The sequence below is a fragment of the Caretta caretta genome, chromosome 3 (assembly GCF_965140235.1).
Source record: "Caretta caretta isolate rCarCar2 chromosome 3, rCarCar1.hap1, whole genome shotgun sequence".
Taxonomy (NCBI): domain Eukaryota; kingdom Metazoa; phylum Chordata; order Testudines; family Cheloniidae; genus Caretta; species Caretta caretta.
The window spans coordinates 137,045,961-137,066,701 of NC_134208.1; the positions used below are offsets into that span (position 1 = coordinate 137,045,961).

At 41.3% G+C, this 20,741-nt stretch overlaps 1 protein-coding gene across 19 annotated transcripts in view; it reads left to right on the top strand.

The window, feature by feature from the left end:
- RYR2 (ryanodine receptor 2) overlaps positions 1-20,741 on the top strand; it is a 719,935-nt gene that overhangs the window by 513,236 nt on the left and 185,958 nt on the right. For all 19 annotated transcript variants that reach the window (XM_075126918.1, XM_075126917.1, XM_075126921.1 and 16 more), the window contains 5 exons: positions 1,234-1,360; positions 3,338-3,453; positions 8,977-9,041; positions 10,319-10,440; positions 13,649-13,698. In XM_075126918.1, coding sequence (XP_074983019.1) covers positions 1,234-1,360; positions 3,338-3,453; positions 8,977-9,041; positions 10,319-10,440; positions 13,649-13,698 — 480 coding nt within the window. The remainder of the gene's footprint in view (positions 1-1,233; positions 1,361-3,337; positions 3,454-8,976; positions 9,042-10,318; positions 10,441-13,648; positions 13,699-20,741) is intronic.

Below are 20,741 nucleotides of genomic sequence, written 5' to 3' on the forward strand. Positions count from 1 at the left end.
TCTGAATTGGATTTGCTTCCTTGCTGTTATATTTTCATTAGAGACTTGCTGTGGTAGCAAAATACTTACCTGAAGTTATCATTTTTTGTGACGTCATAGTAATTTCCGCAGTAATTAATTGTGGGCTGTTAAAGAATAGTGACTTTGGGTGAGAAATAAGGACTGAGAGCCAATGAATTCTTAAGTCCAAAGAAAAACTCAAAGATAATGTTTTTATGTAAATATGCACACTGGTAGTTGTAATAATTATCTTATGGATTTATACTCATGAAAAACTGACTGTATGTGCAACCAGTGAGAAATTATAAAGCCATATTTTTCTGGAAAATTTTAAATTTTATTTCCTTAATTATCTTTTTTTCTCTCTCCACCACAAAAAGCTGGTCAGAGTGAGCAGTTGTCTGAATTATCCCTGAATATCATGCTTTGCACATTTTTCCATGTAGTATTGACTTTTGTATTACTATAAAATAGATCCACATCACAATTTGATATTTATCTCGATACACTTTTATTTTGCTAAAAATGTGAGCCCTTTGTTATTACCACTGTATTTATAAAAAGCAAAGAACTCTGCTTCTCAAAGGGGCAAATTTTGGTCCCCCTGGAAGTTTCTGCCAGTGACTTCAGTATGACTAGCCAATGACACACAGTATTTAGCAGCAGTGTTTTTGAATTATACTATTTATATACTAATTATACTATAGTGAGCTCTTAAAGATAACTACAGCTGATCATGTTGGACATTTTCTTTGGAAAGAGGAGAAAAAAGCAAAAATGTAAAATCTAACCAGACACAAGTTTTAGCAGTGAGGGAGTGGTGATGTGCTGTGAAGCGTAATCACTGGCATAATGAGAAGTCATAATTGTAACTTTTTAAGTGCTTTTTCCCTACTAGAATTTTTTTTTATCAAGGATGTTGATGCTTCTTTCTACCATGAGGTTTGCAGGTCTTGGGAACATTTGACTAAGTTACAAATATGTATGTAGTCAGGTCTATAAATATACTTCAGATGTATATTCAGATACTCCGTGTGGGAAAACAATGTGCTTAGTGAAACAAAAAAGTAAATTATTGGTACTTTAGAGTAAAGAGGAACCTATCATGTATTTTACTAGTTGTTAGAGTGACCTACAAAGCACTGCATGTTGTCACAGGCTTGTTACAAACAAGGACGTGCCATCTAACCACATGTTTTCTAACTACTTTGTCATTTTCTTGACATTTTGTAGTAGGAGGAGGCAACCATCCTCTGCTGGTTCCCTATGACACGCTGACAGCCAAAGAAAAAGCCAAAGACCGAGAGAAAGCACAGGATATTTTCAAGTTTCTACAGATCAATGGATATGTTGTCTCCAGGTAAATTCACATCCAATACAGAATTTGCTTCACAGCAGATAATTAACCCTCCTTAATATCTTGTTTAATATAAAAGGATCTAAAGGAGTGTTAAGCTTAAGCGTTTTTTTTAAGATAATGAGGGAACAAATCTGCTTGGCCCTTACATGAGTACATGGTAAGGGCAGGGTGGGGAAACAGAAACTTTTCCCAACCTAGCTTACAGAGCCCAGGCCGAATTCTAATCCCTGTATACTGGGGAATTCTGGGAGGTATTCTACGTCAGTTATTCAGTGCTCCTCAGAAAGCTCCCCTGTATCTGAGTACTCTCAGCTCCATTGGGTTCCCCTGCTCCATCTCCTGCTTTCTACTCTATATCCCACACTTAGGGGAGGACTCCCAGCCCCTTCCACTGCCCTGGGGATGCTGAGAGACTGTCTTATCCAGAGGGTGAGGGGAAACAGGCCTCAAGCCTACAATTTCCTCCCTGCCCCAGTACCAAGGAATCGTTTCTGCCCACCTCAGCTGGCCAGGACTCTATTTCCCTCTAGGAAAGCCTGGCTAGATCCCTCTGTGGCTTAGAGGTAGCCTGTGAATTGACCTCCTGCTTCTGCCAGGTTGTCTCCACTCATCCCCAGCTGCTGCTGCTGATCTTCTACCTCTTGCCTCAGGGCTGGCCTCTGCTCCAGCTGCCACTGCTGCTGCCCAGTCCCTAACTCGTGGAGTGGGGTGTCCTGCCTCTTCTTCTCCCGGGGGCATGTGGAAGTCAGAATTGTCCCTAGCTGCTACATCTGTGAGCTCTCCTGCAGTTTGTCATTCCAGACATTGCTCCATTTTGCTCAGCTGCTGTTTGTTCTGCAGAAATAGCAGTCTCTGGAGGCCCAAGAAGGCTTTACATAGAGGTGGGGTTGGCTGAGAGAGCCAGTCACCTCCCCTCATCTCCCCTGGATGAGAGGCAGAAAAATCTCTCACCCTCCTTGAGGCACATTCCTACATGCATTTTGAGGCATGAAGAAGCTTAGCTCCAGTATGTCGGCATGAGCTCTCTCTTTTCCTTTCTAGGAGTTAGCCATTTCCTGCTGATCCAACCAAACTTCTCTCCATTGAGATGGGGAGAGGCATTTAAAATTCAAACTACATTGTAGTTGAATATATGGTACTTTAGATTAAATTTACTGCTATATTGTAGTTAACAATCATTGGGAAGTAGTCGTATACTGTATAGGATTGTCAAAGGTAAAACAATTCAAAATTGGGTGCCCCAGATTGGGAATCACAATTCAGTAAGGGGCCCTGATCCTCAGATGTCCTATTCACTTAACTCCCTCTGAAAATTAAGGGTGTTATTTAGCTATCTGAATCATAGGGTTAGAAGATACCACAAGAGTCATCTAGTCTAACTCTCTGCGTACATGCAGGATTTGTTGTGTCTAAACCATCCAAGATATAAATGTGTGTGTGGGTGTCTAACCTCAGACATCCAGTTATGGACATTTTAGCCTATGAGTTTAACTTAAAAGAGTGAACTGCTGACAAAAATTTAGTGCCATTTTGGCAAAAATTCAATGAGAAAGATTAAATAAAACTTGAGTTTCGATGCACTGTTATTACTGAATTTTTTTTCTGTGAATATGAATATTTTGGTAGCTTCAAAATTACTCATCTTGGAGGGGTCAAAGCTTAGGAAACAATGTAAGACAGTAACACATAACTGAGAAAGAAGCTTAAAATGTGGGAGCAATATCTTCAGCAAAACCGTTTTTCCATAAGCCTTATTTGAGGAATCTGTATTTTTGTGTAACTGGCTAAAGTATAAGTAAAGGTATAAAGAAGACAAATTTGTGTGACAGAAGAAAATTTGGCTCCAAATAAGAAATGTTTCTTATCCTAACAGACAGTTGAGAAGTACCAGAGTAGGTAGCTTTGGGCTATTTAGTGAATTAAGACTGCATTGAGTCATCCTTCAGTGTGTGAGAAATTATTTATTTCTTATTTCAGAGGATTAAAGGACCTGGAGTTAGACACACCTTCCATTGAGAAACGATTCGCTTACAGTTTCCTTCAGCAGCTGATAAGATACGTGGATGAAGCCCATCAGTACATTCTGGAGTTTGGTATAGTACCTACTTATGTTTTTACTAAATATTTTAACTGATGAAATTTGCATTGAAAAAATTAAAAACAAATGTATAGTTTCCAAAAATATCCTTTTCTTAGAGTGTATGGTCTTTTTCTGAAGGACATTAATTATGTTTTTTGGAAGGTGTCAGTACAATGGCTATAATAGAACTTAGCATAGTAGACTGATTTAACATCTTATCTGTGGGGTAGCCCTTTCAGACTTCATCTAGTCACTCCTGAGGTATAGGTTTGAGACAAAAGGCTTTCAGCCTACCCATATGATAACTTAAATCCTTTGAATCATATCATCTTTAAGATTTGTAATATTACTATCAACAGTAGTAATATAACATTAATGAATATATCATTATCCAGAGTCTCAGAGAGCTAGAGCTGAAGTGAGGAATACAAACTATGTCTCCTGACTCTGCGTATAAAGCAGTGAAAAAACTGCAATTTTTGCTCTGTGGTGATAATCTATATTCTGCATATTTGTGTGCAGCAGGTGGCCACAAACCAACCCCTTCAGATCGATGAATTCAAACCTATAATTTTCTTATTCTCTGGAACCTTCCATCATATTCTGGAACATCTTACTTACAATTCTGTATGACTCCAGTTGCCTACTGAACCTGGTGACCCCATCTTCCTGGGACACCAGCTGGCCACTCCCTCAAAAAAAACCTCGGCAGTATCATGTTTGCAGATGAGGAAATAGCCTGTCCACTCCTAGTTCTCAGAGGGTAACAGTAGAAGTAAACCTTCCTCTCTGATGGTGCTACACTAAGCTTCAGAGCTAATTACCCCCTAGTTTATACTTTTAAATAAATAAATAAATATAGACGTCCTTTCCATAAAATATAAATACAAATATCAACTCCACCATAATTCAACATCACTTCTAAATCATAAAATCCCCCAATCAGCAAACCAGGCAAAATAAAAATGAAACCTGCCTCTCTCCTCATCAGTTCTCCTCCCTCACAATCCCCCCCCCCCTTTTTCAAAAGCTTAGAAAAAATGAGCTCTTTCACGTGCCCTGCAGGCCGTCCAATTCAGGCTATACCAAGAGCATGTAGGGAGGAGTGAACTCCAAAGCTATGGGTTTCTCACAGAGAACCAGCATCCACCTCTCATCTACACCAATGAGACTTTGGTTCAAGTGGCTCTGCTGTTCTCATCTGTGGAGTAAGGCAAGGGAAGAGAAGTGGTGTCTGTGGTCGATAAGTCCAAAGCCAAGCTGGGGGTCACAGCCAGATGTCAGGAGGTCATGACTCCCCTGCACCTTCCATCTTGCTAAACGTGAGAGGAATCCCAGCTAGGTGAGGGGGAGGCTCTGGGGAGTGGGGAAAGGCCCAGTATAGAAAAGGTTGTGAACCACATTCCTGAGTTATTTACAGTTTTATACATGAAAATCAATATTTTACACTCTACTCAAAACCCCACAGGCAACTAGTGTAGCTCATGGAAGTTCAGATTCCTTGTGCTTATGCCAATGTATTCCATTAAACAAGTAAGCCACCACACTCGTGGCTAGATTCAGTTTCCACATGGTGTTAGTGTTCCAATTCAAGATTTCTCTAGTAACCACAAAGGACATAATGGGGCTTCACTTCCTAGTGTTGACTGTGAGGGAACCTCTGAGGATTTGCTAGCTACAGTATTGCACTATTTCTTCAGGGCTTTGCTTGCTTTACAGAGCCATATGCCATACCTGGCCGAGTTTGGCCAATTTCTCTCCTTTCCATAATTACCTTGGAGATTAGGGAGGTGTATCGGCCCTATTTAGCAGTTATAGAACCCAGGGAAGATTCATTTGGGAGGCAATGGGAGAGGGAGGAGACATCAGGCCCTCATTAAACACACCAGTAGAGAGTTCTCGGACTTGACTAGAGGGAATCAACTATTGGTGAGAGGGAGGGAGGGCTGGCCAGCTGGGATGAAGAACTTCCAATTTCCATTCAATGTAAACTCCCTTCTCCTTAATTCACAAAACACTGTGACTCTCTAACCCCGATTTATTCCAAGTCGGTCAAGGTTCACTATCATCTGCTTTTAAAGGAGCAAATCAAACCAGGCACCTGCGCTGCCATGTAAATCCTACTGGCAGTGGAACATGTGCACAATGGCTTCTGAAACGTCCATGAGCATATGAAAGGAATGTCCTTTCTCCCCCTCATCCCACCCCAAGCATTTTCTGAGGCTGAACACAAGGCTTGAATGTTCAGCCCTGCATGCATAACCCCAGAAATGTCATAAAAAGTGAGCTCACCTCAGCATGCCTTTCCAGCAAGATGGAGTTATGCCAACAGGAGAATAAAGATTTGACATCATTTAAGTAGAAAAAGAATTCATGCCAGTTTTTGCACAATGTAAGTGAAAGATGCACAGTGCATAAATAGTGACAGATTAGAGATGCACCTCTAAGGAATACATTTCCATGAGTAGACAAGTAGAGAGAAGGAAATTTAATTTATGATTGGTAGTCTGGCATTGAGATTTAGGCTTTGTCTACACACAATTTGGGCTATAGGAGTGTGAACTGCAGTGAACACTAGTGTGCTGTGTAGTAACTCCCCTGTGTGGACAATGTAGGCACAAACCTAGTTCATGGTAATGTAGTCCTATTTAAACAGCACTAAGTTAATGCAAACTTGGTACCTTTTAGTCTGTGCCCATAGAGTCCACACAGAGGAGTTACAGTGCCGCAGGCTAGTGCACACTGCAATTCAGGCCCCCCGCAGTCTGAACTGTGGGGCTATATAGCCCTTAGAAACAGATCAGTCTGCTGATTTCCCATTGATTTCACTTTACCCATTTAGTTAACTGGGTGAATTTGATCCTAGATAGAGGTTTCTGCACAAGTCTGTAGAGTGGGAGGGTGGAACAAGTTCCCCTGGTTTTGGGACGTCTATTCAGGAAAGCACATGTTGTATCCTCTTGTAGTGCATCCACTCTGCACTCCCCTTGCTCACAGGAGCTCTAGGGCTATCTACCTATCTAGATTAGGCACTTCAGTGGCCCCCATTACCATCGTAGATGAGTCCTTCACTGTCTTTAGCATTATTTTCACAACATGCCGGTAGGTAGACCCCATTTTACAGATGGGGAACGGAGAGATTAAATGATTTGCCCAAGGTCACCCAGGAAGTCTGTGGCAGAGTAGAGAATTGAACCCAGGTCTCCCATGTCCCAGGTTAGTGCCCAGTCATCCACCCTCTTTGCATGAGCATTTTTCTTCAAATTTCCTATCATTGACATACACTAGCACACATCCATCGGGGTAGTAACTGCTAGCATTTTAACTAGGGTGACCAGATGTCCCGTTTTTATAGGGACAGTCCCGTTTTTTGGGACTTTTTCTTATATAGGCGCCTATTACCCCCCACCCCATGTCCCATTTTTTCACAGTTGCTATCTGGTCACCCTAATTTTAACTGCTGTGTTGTCTTAACCATGGTCAAAGTAGTCCTGGAGGCAGTGGCGGATTAATGATTTTGCCGCCCCTAGGCCCAGAAATAATTGCTGCCCCCCCCAGCTCACTTCCGCTCCGATTCCGCCTCTGCCTCTTCCCCTGAGCTCGCCCCCAGGTCCTGCTTCTCCCCGCTCCCTGCCAGTGCTTGTGCGCGAAACAGCTTCGCGAAGGAGGGGGGAAGGGGGGAACGTGGCGCACTCAGGAGAGGAGGCAGGGCCAGGGCGGGGATTTGGGGAAGGGGACCATTAGGGACAGGGAGGGGGTGGGGAATGAGGGCGGAGAAGGGGTGGAGTTGGGGCGGGGCTGGGGGCGGAGGGCGCGAACCGGCACCGGGGGAAGCAGCCTCTGGCTGCTATTATAAATTTGCCGCCCCTGCAAATTTGCCGCCCTAGGCCTAGGCCTTGTTGGCCTAGGCGTTAATACGCCGCTGCCTGGAGGACACAGTGGTGTAAAATACCAGAGGGCCCCAAGTACCTTGTCTACACTAGTGCTCCCATAATTTCTTCTCTCAGCTTATCTACACCACACTGTTTGGGGGAATCAGATGAAAAATGCCTAATTAGATAAGGTCTGGGAGGAATTGTGCTTCCACTGGGACAGTGAAGCTCTTCAATGCTCCCTATACAGGACAGATCCTATAAGATGCATTCCAACCCTGAATATGCGTGAAAGAGCACACTAATAAACTTTAAAAAAGGATGCAGTTCGTTCATATAACTTCTTACATTATCACAGGTTTTACTCCTGGTGCATGTAATTTGCCACACTGGTTGGACAATATCAAAGCCCCGGTTAAATTTTTTCAACCTTCTGGACTGTTAAAGTGAGGAAGACTCTTACCTGCTCAGAGCCGTCTAAAACAGCATGTGTTTTATTCTGTGCAATGAACAGTTGTTGCTCATTTGATCACGGTAAATGTTTCAAACTCCTTGAAAAAAAGAATGATTTATTTCCCTTCCTCTTCGCAAAACAAATGGGGTGGAAAAAGTTACAGGTTTTTTGCTTCACTTGGACATGTGTCTAACACTAATTGCTTATCAGGATTTTGCAGATTGCAACAGATGTGTTTATCAAATGGTATCTGAGTTTCATTGTAGTGTGGCAAGTGAAGTAAGTTTACTCTCCAGTGAGTACTTCTTAATTAATTGCATTCTTTAGACAGAAAATTCTTAACCATGCAATCAAAATCCAATAGTTTTGTAAATTATGGGGGAAAGCTGGTTTAATCATAATCTTTGTAGTTCATATATATAATTACTCTTTTGAGGTATTGAGCTTCCCTAATCTAACTTTAATTCTTTCTGTGGAATTCAGTTATGTGATTTGAGAGAGAGAGATTTTTCTCTCCTTTATTCTTTTATTTCTTATGTTTTTTTTCTGTGCTTACACTCAGTATGCATCATACTGAGCACTGCTACTGAACAAGAGAACCACAACAGCAGGCCACGAGAACTGAGTGCTAGATCTGTGATTGAAACACAGAGTCAAATTTCCTTTCCTGCTACTCTTGTCCTAGACACAGCCTTTCCACAGAAAAAGTCATGAAGTGGCTCCCAAGACAGGCTTTTATAATGGGGAAAAAGTTGGCTACATCAAGTAGGGGCCCCAAATTCTGGATGGGCTTTTTTTGTATCAAATGAAGTAAATTAAAAGCTACTCTGATTTCTTTTTTTGTTACTTTTAGCTTTATTTATATATGTTAGCAAGGTCTTTATAGGACATTACCAGCTTTTTCAAAAATAAGAACATTGAGCCAGATTCTTGACTAGACATAGCTCCACTGGCTTCCAGGGTGCTACACTGATATACACCACCAGAGGTTTTGGCTCCTGATTTTTACCCCCCTTTTATAATGTATCTTATATCGGATGAAGCAGTCTTAAAATACATATGTAACTAATATATATTATCTGAAGCATATTAAAACCTAGCCCTAAAGAAGAGAAGCAAATTACTTCCTCTGAAGTGTGCATATTTAAAGTATAGAATAGCATGTAATTTTATTTATTTAGTATGCATCTTAAACTCTTCCTACTCACAGATGGTGGCAGCAGAGGCAAAGGAGAACAGTTCCCTTATGAGCAAGAAATCAAGTTCTTTGCCAAAGTAGAGTATATCTTTGCTTATCCCTTTTCAGTGCAGAAACTGCTTGTTAAGAAGCATGTTTGTTCTTGTTATATTTGCATTGGTCTACATTAAATGTGTATTGAATTTTATTGTTATATTGTTGACAGATGAAAAGCTACACAGCTTGAGCAGACTATCACATGAAATATATCTATGAAAAAAATTACATTTTTCTCCTTAAATTCCCTTTATCTTCTTTCTTTACAGTATACAGCATATCATGCTAGGTATTCATAAGCTCCCCACGTTCTCCCTGTACTGGTTTCGCCCAGTTATGAAGGAGGGTAGACTGTGTCTCTATTATATAATCTTTAGACAGTTAATGTGAGCTATACTTGGAGAAAATACAACTAGATATTTCCCAATGTCACCTTCCTGCTTTCTTTCCTTGTTTTAAAACTATCTTGACGTCTGGTTGTGCCAAAAAGGATTTATCTTTTGTACATTAGGAAATTCTGCTTACACCTTTGGCACTCATAAGCTTGCCTGGTGTGTGCATATTCAAGGTGCCTTTTCAATCCATTAATGAATAAGCAGACAGGTGTTGCAACATTCTCTGACCCTGATTCCCTAGCAGTAAATTATAGTCTTTGTACTATAAAGTGCTGTCACAAAATATATCACCATCTGCAATTTCATCCACTGGGGAACTCATGTTGCTTTTTCCTTTCAAAATTATTCTCAAATGAAATAAGATTTGGAATTTTTTATTTTTATTTTTTTGAATCCATGCCTGGTGATGGATCAGCCATAGGCACTGAACAGTAGGCTCTGTTTATGGGTTAAACTCCATTTGGTGGCATGGGAGGTTTTTGCAGGAGAAGGGGGAATGATGGGAAAAGATGTTCGTTGGGGAGAACAGTTAGTTTTGCTGGAGACTGAGTTTTGCAGGGAGCTGCTCTCAGGCTGGCTGCTGTTTTGATTAGATTTTTTTTAAGCTATGTCAAAGGCATCTGGAGTAATTATAGATATATTTTATTAGAAATATAAATAAATAACCTTTCCCCCTTCATATCCCTCCTAAAAATCCAGGAGGAAAGTAGAAATTCACTTTAGTTCATGTTTTTGGTTGACATCCTAAATACTTGTTTAAAAAGAAGGGGAATTTAAGGATAAACAGAATTTAAAGAGAAAAAAAAATGTTACATGTTAAGAAATCCCTCTTGCCATGAAACTGTGATGTGAAATGAATATTATGAACTAGAGCACAAGAAGCCCTGAGTTGACCGTGCCTGTTTTTCTCTGATGTATTTCAGGTTGTGCTCCCTTTAATTGATCAGTATTTCAAAAATCATCGGCTGTATTTCCTATCTGCAGCAAGCAGGCCTCTGAGCAGCGGGGGACATGCCTCTAACAAGGAGAAAGAAATGGTGACAAGGTACAAATAAATAAAGAACAACAGTTGATGTGTAGGCAGGTTTTAGCTTAGTTAGGGGAGGTAAAGTAGCCTTATGGAAACACAAGTGATCTAATGTTTTTCATTTTCTTTCTTGTATTAAGATGATTCATTGATGTTAGAAGGGAGAATTCACACACACAAAAGTCTGTGTGTGTTTCAGACTCTGAATCCAATACTACTTTTAAAAAGCAGTGGTTGTTATTCAGGTGGACAGGAATCTAAATTTACTCATGTACAGTACAGACAAGTACTAAGACTGTGCAAAAATTGCTGTTCATGCAAAATTTCACAAATACTTTCAAGAACAAAATTTAACCATGGCAGATTGTGAGAACATATTCTCACCCTGCTCTGAGAAGAGTCAAGATGTTCTGTGTATAATTTGACTCACATCTTTTCTGGGACTTTCTTAATAATAGTAACACAACATAAGTCTCAGCCCAACCCTTCTCCCGAAGCTTGTCTCTTCTTAGGCTTTACCTCCAGATACCTGTTTGTCTTATGTAAACTCCTGCTAAATTGTCACTTCCACCTCCTCTAAACCAGAGGTCCCCAAAGTGTGGGGCGCACTATCAGGGGGATGTGGCAGGCCCATGCCAGCCCCTACAGGGGGCAGGGAGGTAGCGCCACTAGCCCCTCCCAGCTCTGCTCTGGTCCCGCCCCCACCTGTGTCCCTGGCTCCCAGCCCTGTGCCTGACCCCATCTCCAGACTCAGTGTGGCTCTGCTCCCATCACCTCACTAGCTCTCAACCTCAGCCACTAGCTGCGGCTCAGTTCCTGGCCCAGGGCTGGGGCCGAGGCCAAGGCTGGGGTGAGCTGGGAGTGGAACTGCACCTGGCTGCAGTCCCCTTACCTCTGTCCACTGCCCCCCACCCCAGGGTGTGGACGGGGTGAGGGTGGGTGTGACCCTCAAAAGTTTGGGGACTGCTGCTCTAAACTAAGGGTGGAGTTAAAAAAGCCACACCAGTCACAATGAGTCAGCAGGAATCAGTCAGCATATTTAGCCACCATCTTGGCTGATGCCGGAGAACGGACTGGGGCTCTCCAGAGCTGCAAGCATGAGCTGCTACAGTTTGAGCCAAAGTTCACTAGGTAGGGCTTTCACAGACTGATGTTCTCTGCAGATCAGCACACACACCCCAGTAGGTGACCCAGATACGGAGGGCTGACGTGTTTACATGAGGGCTATTCTCTGGTAGCCTTATTGAACATGACTCATAATAGTTGGCATATTAGAGCAAACTAATGGCCCATTTATTCTGACATCTTGTTTCTAACATTGCTTTGTCTGGAGTCCTTCAAGGAATTTAAAAGACACCGTAACACATCTGACCAACCATCTATTACTAGCCTGCAAAATTAATTCTTGATGATGAATGTTCGAGGGCTATAGGAACTCCATCTTACAGTCCTCTGCCATGAACCATCCTACTAGCTGTTCAAAGATTTCAGGGGCCTTGAGAAAGGCAAGGTAAAACTCAAGAGGGAAGGTTTAATTTCAGTATTGAACTTAGGAAGGGGTATGAGATTCACCAAAGCTGTTTTTTATTTCTTAATTGTTTTCAGTTTCCTTTGGACCCTGGCTTCATGTAGGTTTTTCCCAGGACGGAAAGACAGTTTGTCTTTTGAAATACCCAACAAAACCTACGTTTTCTTTTTGGTAGTAAAGTAGATGAGTTTTGAATTGATAATGGCAATGTAGTAATTGTGTAGGCAAATCCAACAACCACTTAGTGCTCAGCAAACACACATGGCCTTGGACATTAAATCTTGATGTGTTAATTGAGTGAATGTGGGCCAAGACACTGAGGTTATCCCCAGCATTTTATATAAAGTACCATGGAATTATTAACTTCTACCTTATTAGTGACCAGAGTCTGATGGCATTGACTTTGATTTAATGTCTGCTCTGTTAAGACCAGCCTACTTAGCAAGACAGCCCCTCTTAGTACTGCAATTTTGTAGGATCGATTCTGCATATGAGCCCAAGTATCAGGCCCTTGGCTTTGTTGCCAGCTGGGTCACACTAGGCATGCTAGACATGCTTCATGAGCTCAATTCCAGCCTCAACTATGTGAGCACAGCTTCTACTCAAGTCGATGAGTGTTGTGCTCATACACTGGCAGGAGGAATAGATTGACCTCTATTTAATGTGTTACTGTTTAAATCAAAACGAATTATATATGATAAGATACTTTTGAAAAACTATTCATAGTGGACTAGATGGGTCAGGGGCTGGATAATGGGACATATAGTGTCTTTCACTTTGACATCAGTGGTTGGAATTAGGCCCAGGATGCTGGTGGCCAAAGTAAAATGAGATGATATTCTTAATACAGTTTCTAATGGACTAAGGTCCTTGCCACAGAAAATGACACCACAGTAGACACCAACATACACCCGGAGTGATGTTCTCCTAAAAGATGCAAAGGATTGAACTGGGCCAAGAAGAGTGAACTACTCTCTCTGTGGAGATGGAGATGAAGGTTGAGTCAATGGTTGGGGGGCAGTGTGGGGAAGCTTGCACTGCTGTTCCCTTTTCTATGAATAAACATAAAACTTTATTACCCATTGCTCTCAACTGGGCACCATTCATCAGTGCTAAAATTAATTTAAACATGTTAAACAAAACCAGTGGTCATATCCATATTTTGTTTGATTTAACCACTTAAACTATTGTTTATTTAGTTCTAATCTTAAATCATTTAAGTTAAATGTTTTAATGGACAAGACTTCATTTTAATTATTTAATCTATTAAATATGATGAGATCCAAATTGGACTAATTAAACATTTACCATCAGACATTTCTATTAATCTGATTTCCTTACATTTCCCCTGCAAATTTTCAAAGATATTTTGAATAGCCCACTGACTGCATTTTAGTTTGTAACACTTCAATGATTATTTCCTTGTGGTTTTTCATATAGAACGCTTTTATATTACTTAGCTTTGCTTTCAGTTTTTTGTTTCTTTAATTAGAATATGTGCTTATTTAACCGTGTTCGTTAAGGATATGCACTTTAAATCTCTTTCTTTAGTACTCTCAGTCCCACATTCTGCTCAGAGAATTTCTGCGTGACATCATGTTGCTTTTTCCTGCTCATATATCAGCTGTTATTTTTCTTTCTTCTCCCTTTTTTTTTTCTTTTTTCCCCTTCTTCTCTTTATTTTTCTTTTGTCTTCAGCCTGTTCTGCAAACTTGGAGTTCTTGTCAGGCATAGGATTTCACTGTTTGGTAAGGAGACCGTTGACAAATACTAGCATGGCCATCACTTGGTTTACTTTGCCATTTTTACGCTGTGTTATGTACTGCCTTGTTGCATGTTGCATGGCTCAATGCATGGTCTTCATGGGCTACTAATGATCCTTTAGGTTGTTAGATCACAGCAGTTTTTAGATGGACAAAAGAGCTTTTGTAGTAATAAAAAAAAGTGTGTGTAAATCTGATTAAGAGGAGATCGATTCTCAGGCTCATTGTCCTACCAAGGAACAGAATTCAAACAAGATCATTATAAAAGTATTTGCTGCTGTATACCTATTCAGTACTGGCCTGCTAAAGTCGAAACAGATTAGCATTTGCACATTTTTTTATCTCTGAAAGTCACTAAAGCAAAGTCTGTTGTGGGCTGAAATGCTTAGCTGATATTCCATGGAATTCTTCCATTCTCCCAAATGTGCTTAACTCTAGATCTGCATGTCTATCATGTTTCAGACATCACTTGACTATAAAAGTGGTCGGGTGAGTCCTTAATTTCTGCCTGGTGAAAATCACTTCATTGTCTATTCTACACCCATGGTACAATCATTCACTCTCTGCAGTCTTTTCTAACGTCATGCTGATAGAAGGCTAGCTGAAAATCTGTCCCTATGTACGTATCTTCTATAATGGGAGCAGTGAGGACTTCAGCATCCATCATTATCCATTTGGATAATTATCTGGATGATTCCAATTTGATTAAAAAATACAGTTCTTAACCCAGTTCCCATATATTCCTTTCTATTTGAAGGGAAAATATCTGTTTGCTGCCGCACTGTGATATTCCAAAAGTTTATAAACCCTTCTTGTAATCAGTAAAATGAAAAAAAAAATGGAAAGTAGCTTGGCATCATGTTTTGAAGTTTCAGACTTCTGGGATAAGCAAAGTGGACACAGTTCACCTGTTAATCGTTTTACAAAACCATGAGAGAAACGAAATTACTTACATCTAGCAAGAGATGTTAAGAGTAACAAGAAGGGTTTCTTCAGGTATGTTGGCAACAAGAAGAAAATCAAGGAAAGTGTGGGCCCCTTACTGAATGAGGGAGGCAACCTAGTGACAGAGGATGTGGAAAAAGCTAATGTACTCAACGCTTTTTTTGCCTCTGTCTTCACGAACAAGGTCAGCTCCCAGACTATTGCACTGGGCAGCACAGCATGGGGAGGAGGTGACCAGCCCTCTGTGGAGAAAGAAGTGGTTCGGGACTATTTAGAAAAGCTGGATGTGCGCAAGTCCATGGGGCCGGATGCGTTGCATCCGAGAGTGCTAAAGGAGTTGGCGGATGTGATTGCAGAGCCATTGTCCATTATCTTTGAAAACTCATGGCGATCGGGGGAAGTCCCGGACGACTGGAAAAAGGCTAATGTAGTGCCCATCTTTAAAAAAGGGAAGGATCCTGGGAACTAGAGGCCAGTCAGCCTCACCTCAGTCCCTGGAAAAATCATGGAGCAGGTCCTCAAGGAATCAATTCTGAAGCACTTAGATGAGAGGAAAGTGATCAGGAACAGTCAGCATGGATTCACCAAGGGCAAGTCATGCCTGACTAATCTAATTGCCTTCTATGACGAGATAACTGGTTCAGTGGATGAAGGGAAAACAGTGGATGTGGTGTTCCTCGACTTTAGCAAAGCTTTTGACACAGTCTCCCACAGTATTCTTGTCAGCAAGTTAAAGAAGTATGGGCTGGATGAATGCACTATAAGTTGGGTAGAAAATTGGCTAGATTGTCAGGCTCAATGGGTAGTGATCAATGGCTCCAAGTCTAGTTGGCAGCCAGTATCAAGCGGAGTGCCCCAAGGGTTGGTCCTGGGGCTGGTTTTGTTCAATATCTGCATAAATGATCTGGAGGATGGTGTGGATTGCACCCTCAGCAAGTTTGCAGACGACACTAAACTGGGAGGAGTGGTAGATACGCTGGAGAGTAGGGATAAGATACAGAGGGACCTAGACAAATTGGAGGATTGGGCCAAAAGAAATCTGATGAGGTTCAACAAGGACAAGTGCAGAGTTCTGCACTTAGGACAGAAGAATCCAATGCACCGCTACAGACTAGGGACCGAAAGGCTCAGCAGCAGTTCTGCAGAAAAGGACCTAGGGGTTACAGTGAACGAGAAGCTGGATATGAGTCAACAGCGTGCCCTTGTAGCCAAGAAGGCCAATGGCATTTTGGGATGTATAAGTAGGGGTATTGCCAGCAGATCGAGGGATGTGATTTTTCCCCTCTATTCGACGTTGGTGAGGCCTCATCTGGAGTACTGTGTCCAGTTTTGGGCCCCACACTACAAGAAGGATGTGGAAAAATTGGAGAGAGTCCAGCGGAGGGCAACAAAAATGATTAGGGGACTGGAACACATGACTTACAAGGAGAGGCTGAGGGAACTGGGATTGTTTAGTCTACAGAAGAGAAGAATGAGGGGAGATTTGATAGCTGCTTTCAACTACCTGAAAGGTGGTTCCAAAGAGGATGGATCTAGACTATTCTCAGTGGTAGTGGATGACAGGACAAGGAGTAATGGTCTCAAGTTGCAGTGGGGGAGGTTTAGGTTGGATATTAGGAAAAACTTTTCCACTAGGAGGGTGGTGAAACACTGGAATGCGTTACCTAGGGAGGTGGTGGAATATCCTTACTTAGAAGTTTTTAAGGTCAGGCTTGACAAAGCCCTGGCTGGGAGGATTTAATTGGGGGTCGGTCCTGCTTTGAGCAGGGGGTTGGACTAGATGACCTCCTGAGGTCCCTTCCAACCCTGATATTCTATGATTCTATGCCCAAAATGTGAGAGATTGTTTCATCTTTTTGTGGCGTAATGTCAGTAAAGTGTAAAGTGTGTCACACCACTGCTCTTCATGTATGGTAGGCTGCTTTTCCACAGAATGTTACAACCTCTGTTGGTTTATTTTGGTGCTTACCAAGACAGTCACAGTTAGCATGATTTGATAGATTGTCCAGCTTAGTATTCTATTATTTTACATTTTGGGGAAATATTTTCAGGAGTAGTCTTTCATGGATTAATCTCTTGGATTATTTTTGTAGGATTGATAATGGGCAAACTGTAAAAACTGAGATTGTGAACTTCATATAAGGTCTGTGATGCTAGACGGAAGACAGTTTGCATTGTACATCCCAGCCCAACCAGCCTCCATTTGTGGATTGTGTGGAGAGGGCTTTGCTGGATCTATGTGATGGAGGGTATAGGTGCCACAGAAACAGCTGAGCCTAACTACTGTGGGTGCATCTTCATTAGGAAAAACAGTTGGTTCTTAATCTGCGTTAGCTAACATATGGTAAATACCACAAAGTAAAATCCTCATGACTATATAGGGCAGTTTGTAGTTTTCATGTGTATTAGTAGGTTGAAATAAAGACTGGAGGAGCCTAGAGTTTCACCTCATAGAATCATAGAATATCAGGGTTGGAAGGGACCCCAGAAGGTCATCTAGTCCAACCCCCTGCTCAAAGCAGGACCAATTCCCAGTTAAATCATCCCAGCCAGGGCTTTGTCAAGCCTGACCTTAAAAACCTCTAAGGAAGGAGATTCTACCACCTCCCTAGGTAACGCATTCCAGTGTTTCACCACCCTCTTAGTGAAAAAGTTTTTCCTAATATCCCATCTAAACCTCCCCCACTGCAACTTGAGACCATTACTCCTCGTTCTGTCATCTGCTACAATTGAGAACAGTCTAGAGCCATCCTCTTTGGAACCACCTCTCAGGTAGTTGAAAGCAGCTATCAAATCCCCCCTCATTCTTCTCTTCTGCAGGCTAAACAATCCCAGCTCCCTCAGCCTCTCCTCATAACTCATGTGTTCCAGACCCCTAATCATTTTTGTTGCCCTTCGCTGGACTCTCTCCAATTTATCCACATCCTTCTTGAAGTGTGGGGCCCAAAACTGGACACAGTACTCCAGATGAGGCCTCACCAATGTCGAATAGAGGGGAACGATCACGTCCCTCGATCTGCTCGCTATGCCCCTACTTATACAGTGGGGCTGCTAACACACGAGAAAACGACCAACTGCCTTCTCTTCACTAGAATTTATGTTAGCTAACTTCATTTAAGAACTCACGTTTTTTTCTAGTGAAGACAAGACCTGTCTGGAAGAGGAAGAGCTCCACATGCAGATCTGGAATATAGTCAGGTCCTAGGAATTTACTTTGCTTCTTATGTGTTTTGGAATGTGTGTTTGAATGAACAAAACAAGCTTAATTGTAGCCTCAGTATGGGACTTGCTACTAGCTGGATATTAACTACATGTACTGTAGTGGTGTCCCTGAACCTCCAACTGCTAGAAGCTGGGACTGGACAGCAGGGAATGGAGCACTAGATAAATTACCCTGTTCTGTTCACTCCCTTCAAAGCATCTGGCACCAAGCACTGTCTGAAAACAAGATACTGGGCTAGATGGACCATTGGTCTGACCCAGTATGTCCGTTCTTATGAGTGGTATGGGATCTGTACACTACTCCCAAAGATAGATTAGCATATTGTGTATAGTAAAAGGAAAGACATTTGTAAAAGCTGTGTTGCCTTAATTTTGAGGAGAGTGCCACACAAAATCAGAAGCTAAGCATGATGGTTTGCCATACAGAAGAACCTGAAGTGTGTTAACCACACTGGATTACTGTGACTGGGTGCCTGGATGGACCACACTGAGAATGCCAGACTCAGGGCAGACTGCAAGAAATAGGACAGACAATCCCCCAAAATGGTATTTTATGCTATAATTAGACCTACCAAAGAGCTTCTGCAGTAGCACACTGGTTAACAAAAAGCCAAACACAGTCCCCTTTAGGCATTCCAGCCCTTGGCTCCCATCTAGACAGTCTAGTGTAATATAGTGATAGGTTCCTGAAAACCCTATTAATCATACTTAAAGTTCTACCAATCCCAAAGGATCAGGCACTTACCCTCAGGCCAAAATGTACTTCAGATCTTACCCAAATAGCCCACTGGCGGCCAGTCCTTTGTAAACTAACTAAAGACTTATTAATAAAAGAAAAGAAGGGAGTTATTAAATGGTTAAGGAATCATATACATACAAGTGATTTTCAGTGTTCATATAACATCACTGCTGTGATCCTGATCCATCTGCTGGCTTGCAAAAGTCTCTTTGGAATTATCCTAAAAGGTTAGAATCCAAATGCAGCTTAGATATAGAGTCTGCTAGAGTCTTTCCATGCCTTTTCCAGAGTATTCCATGTAACTACTTGGAAGATCTCAGTCCCACAGATTAAACTTTCCATGTTCAAAGTTTAGCCGACTAGAGATGAAAGGATCAGGCATGAGGTTTCTCTTTATAGCTGAAGCAGGTTTTTCAAGTGCTTTGAGCACAACATGTGACTGAGGTTTCTTCTTTGTTGAGAGCACACTGTCCCATCACTTTGAAGTTAACATTCTATTTACGGTGCATACACAGGTAATCTAGTTATACTGATTAATGTAAGGTGAATGCGATCATAGATTATATCCTGGATAAATAAGATGAAGACAATATATGTAATATTGTTAATTTCATGCAGTGTCTCACATCTTTGATCTTAAGGTCTACTGAACACAGTTGCACACACAATGTAAAAGCAATTGAGACATGAAAGGAATAAGCATCTACAAGCTAATTGGGTTACATTGTTAAACTTCTTTCAGGATACAGGTAAACACAGACTTAGCATCTACCCTTGATTTCTATTACTGCAAATGAATGGGTTAATGATTGCTGGTCTAATACATCTCTTTGAAATTCACATACAAGTGAATTGTCCTGATTAGGGTGACCAGAAGTCCTGATTTTTATAGGGACAGTCCCAATTTTGGGGGCTTTTTCTTATATAGGCACCTATTATCCCCCACCTCCTCTCCCAATTTTTTACACTTGCTATCTGGTCACCCTAATCCTGATACAATTGTAATGCCTCATTAAGTTGTTATGGGTCATACACAGGTTGGCTGGTCTGCCAGTGTCACAATTACTAGTATTTTTGTTAAGGTTATTCTTCAGCATGGACTTCTTATATGCTGATTATTGGATAACTGAGATTTAACAAGGATAATTTACTGTTTGAGAGCTGTATTTGTGCACTCAGGAGAGTACATTTATGCACTTTCATTATTATTAATGGGTTGAATTTTCCACAAATTATTTGCAGTGGAATGAGCCTTTGAAATTATATTTTCCTCATTTAAATTTTTTTTTCTATGAATAGTTTAATTTACTTTTCAATATTGTTTAACTCTGGTATGAGATGCTTTCTCTTTATTTTCAGAGCTATCAGTGTATCAGCCCAATTCTTTATTCTCACTATTGATGACAAAGTGACATACTGTCTGAAACAAATGTTAGTCATGCTGCTAACTGACCAGATTTATCCCATTCACTTTCATGAACAGAGAGGATATTACTCAGGAGGAAAACTCTGTGGTGTTATAAGGGGGAGGGAATGCTGTTTCTGCCTGATTGTTTGCTCCTTCCTGGGAACCGGCACAAATCCCTCCATTAAGGCATCCTGGAGATGAGTATCCATGGGATTTTGAGTGCAGGGTGTTAACACTGAATTTAATCACTAACATCAGTTCCTGAAGTATCTAGGATTTTTTCCTCAAGGTCTCCCATCCAAGTGCTGATTAAACCCAATCATTTTGCTTATGAGATCTGTTGTGATTGTAGCCCAGGGTTGAACAATCATTCAGATACCTAGTGATCACACTAACTTCTAGGATGCTTTTAGCCTGAACTCTTTAAGTGAAAATGTTTTTGCACTTGCAATTTTTATTGTTCCTTTAGCAGTTACTTAAGTATGCAGTTCCTTTAAGGTCTAGTGGTTTCTTAGCTTTGATTTACTGTACCCTGTTGTTTTAAAGTGTTTTATAATGGAAAGGCTATGTTATGGATTAGAAGAATGTGTTCTGCATTAGGCTCTAGTACTGTGCTCTGGCTACAGGTCTGTTTGGGCAGACCTGCCACAGTTGTGTTACTGCTGTAGAACTTTGTGTTGCATCAGTAGAATTCACTTAATTAGAAACTCCTAA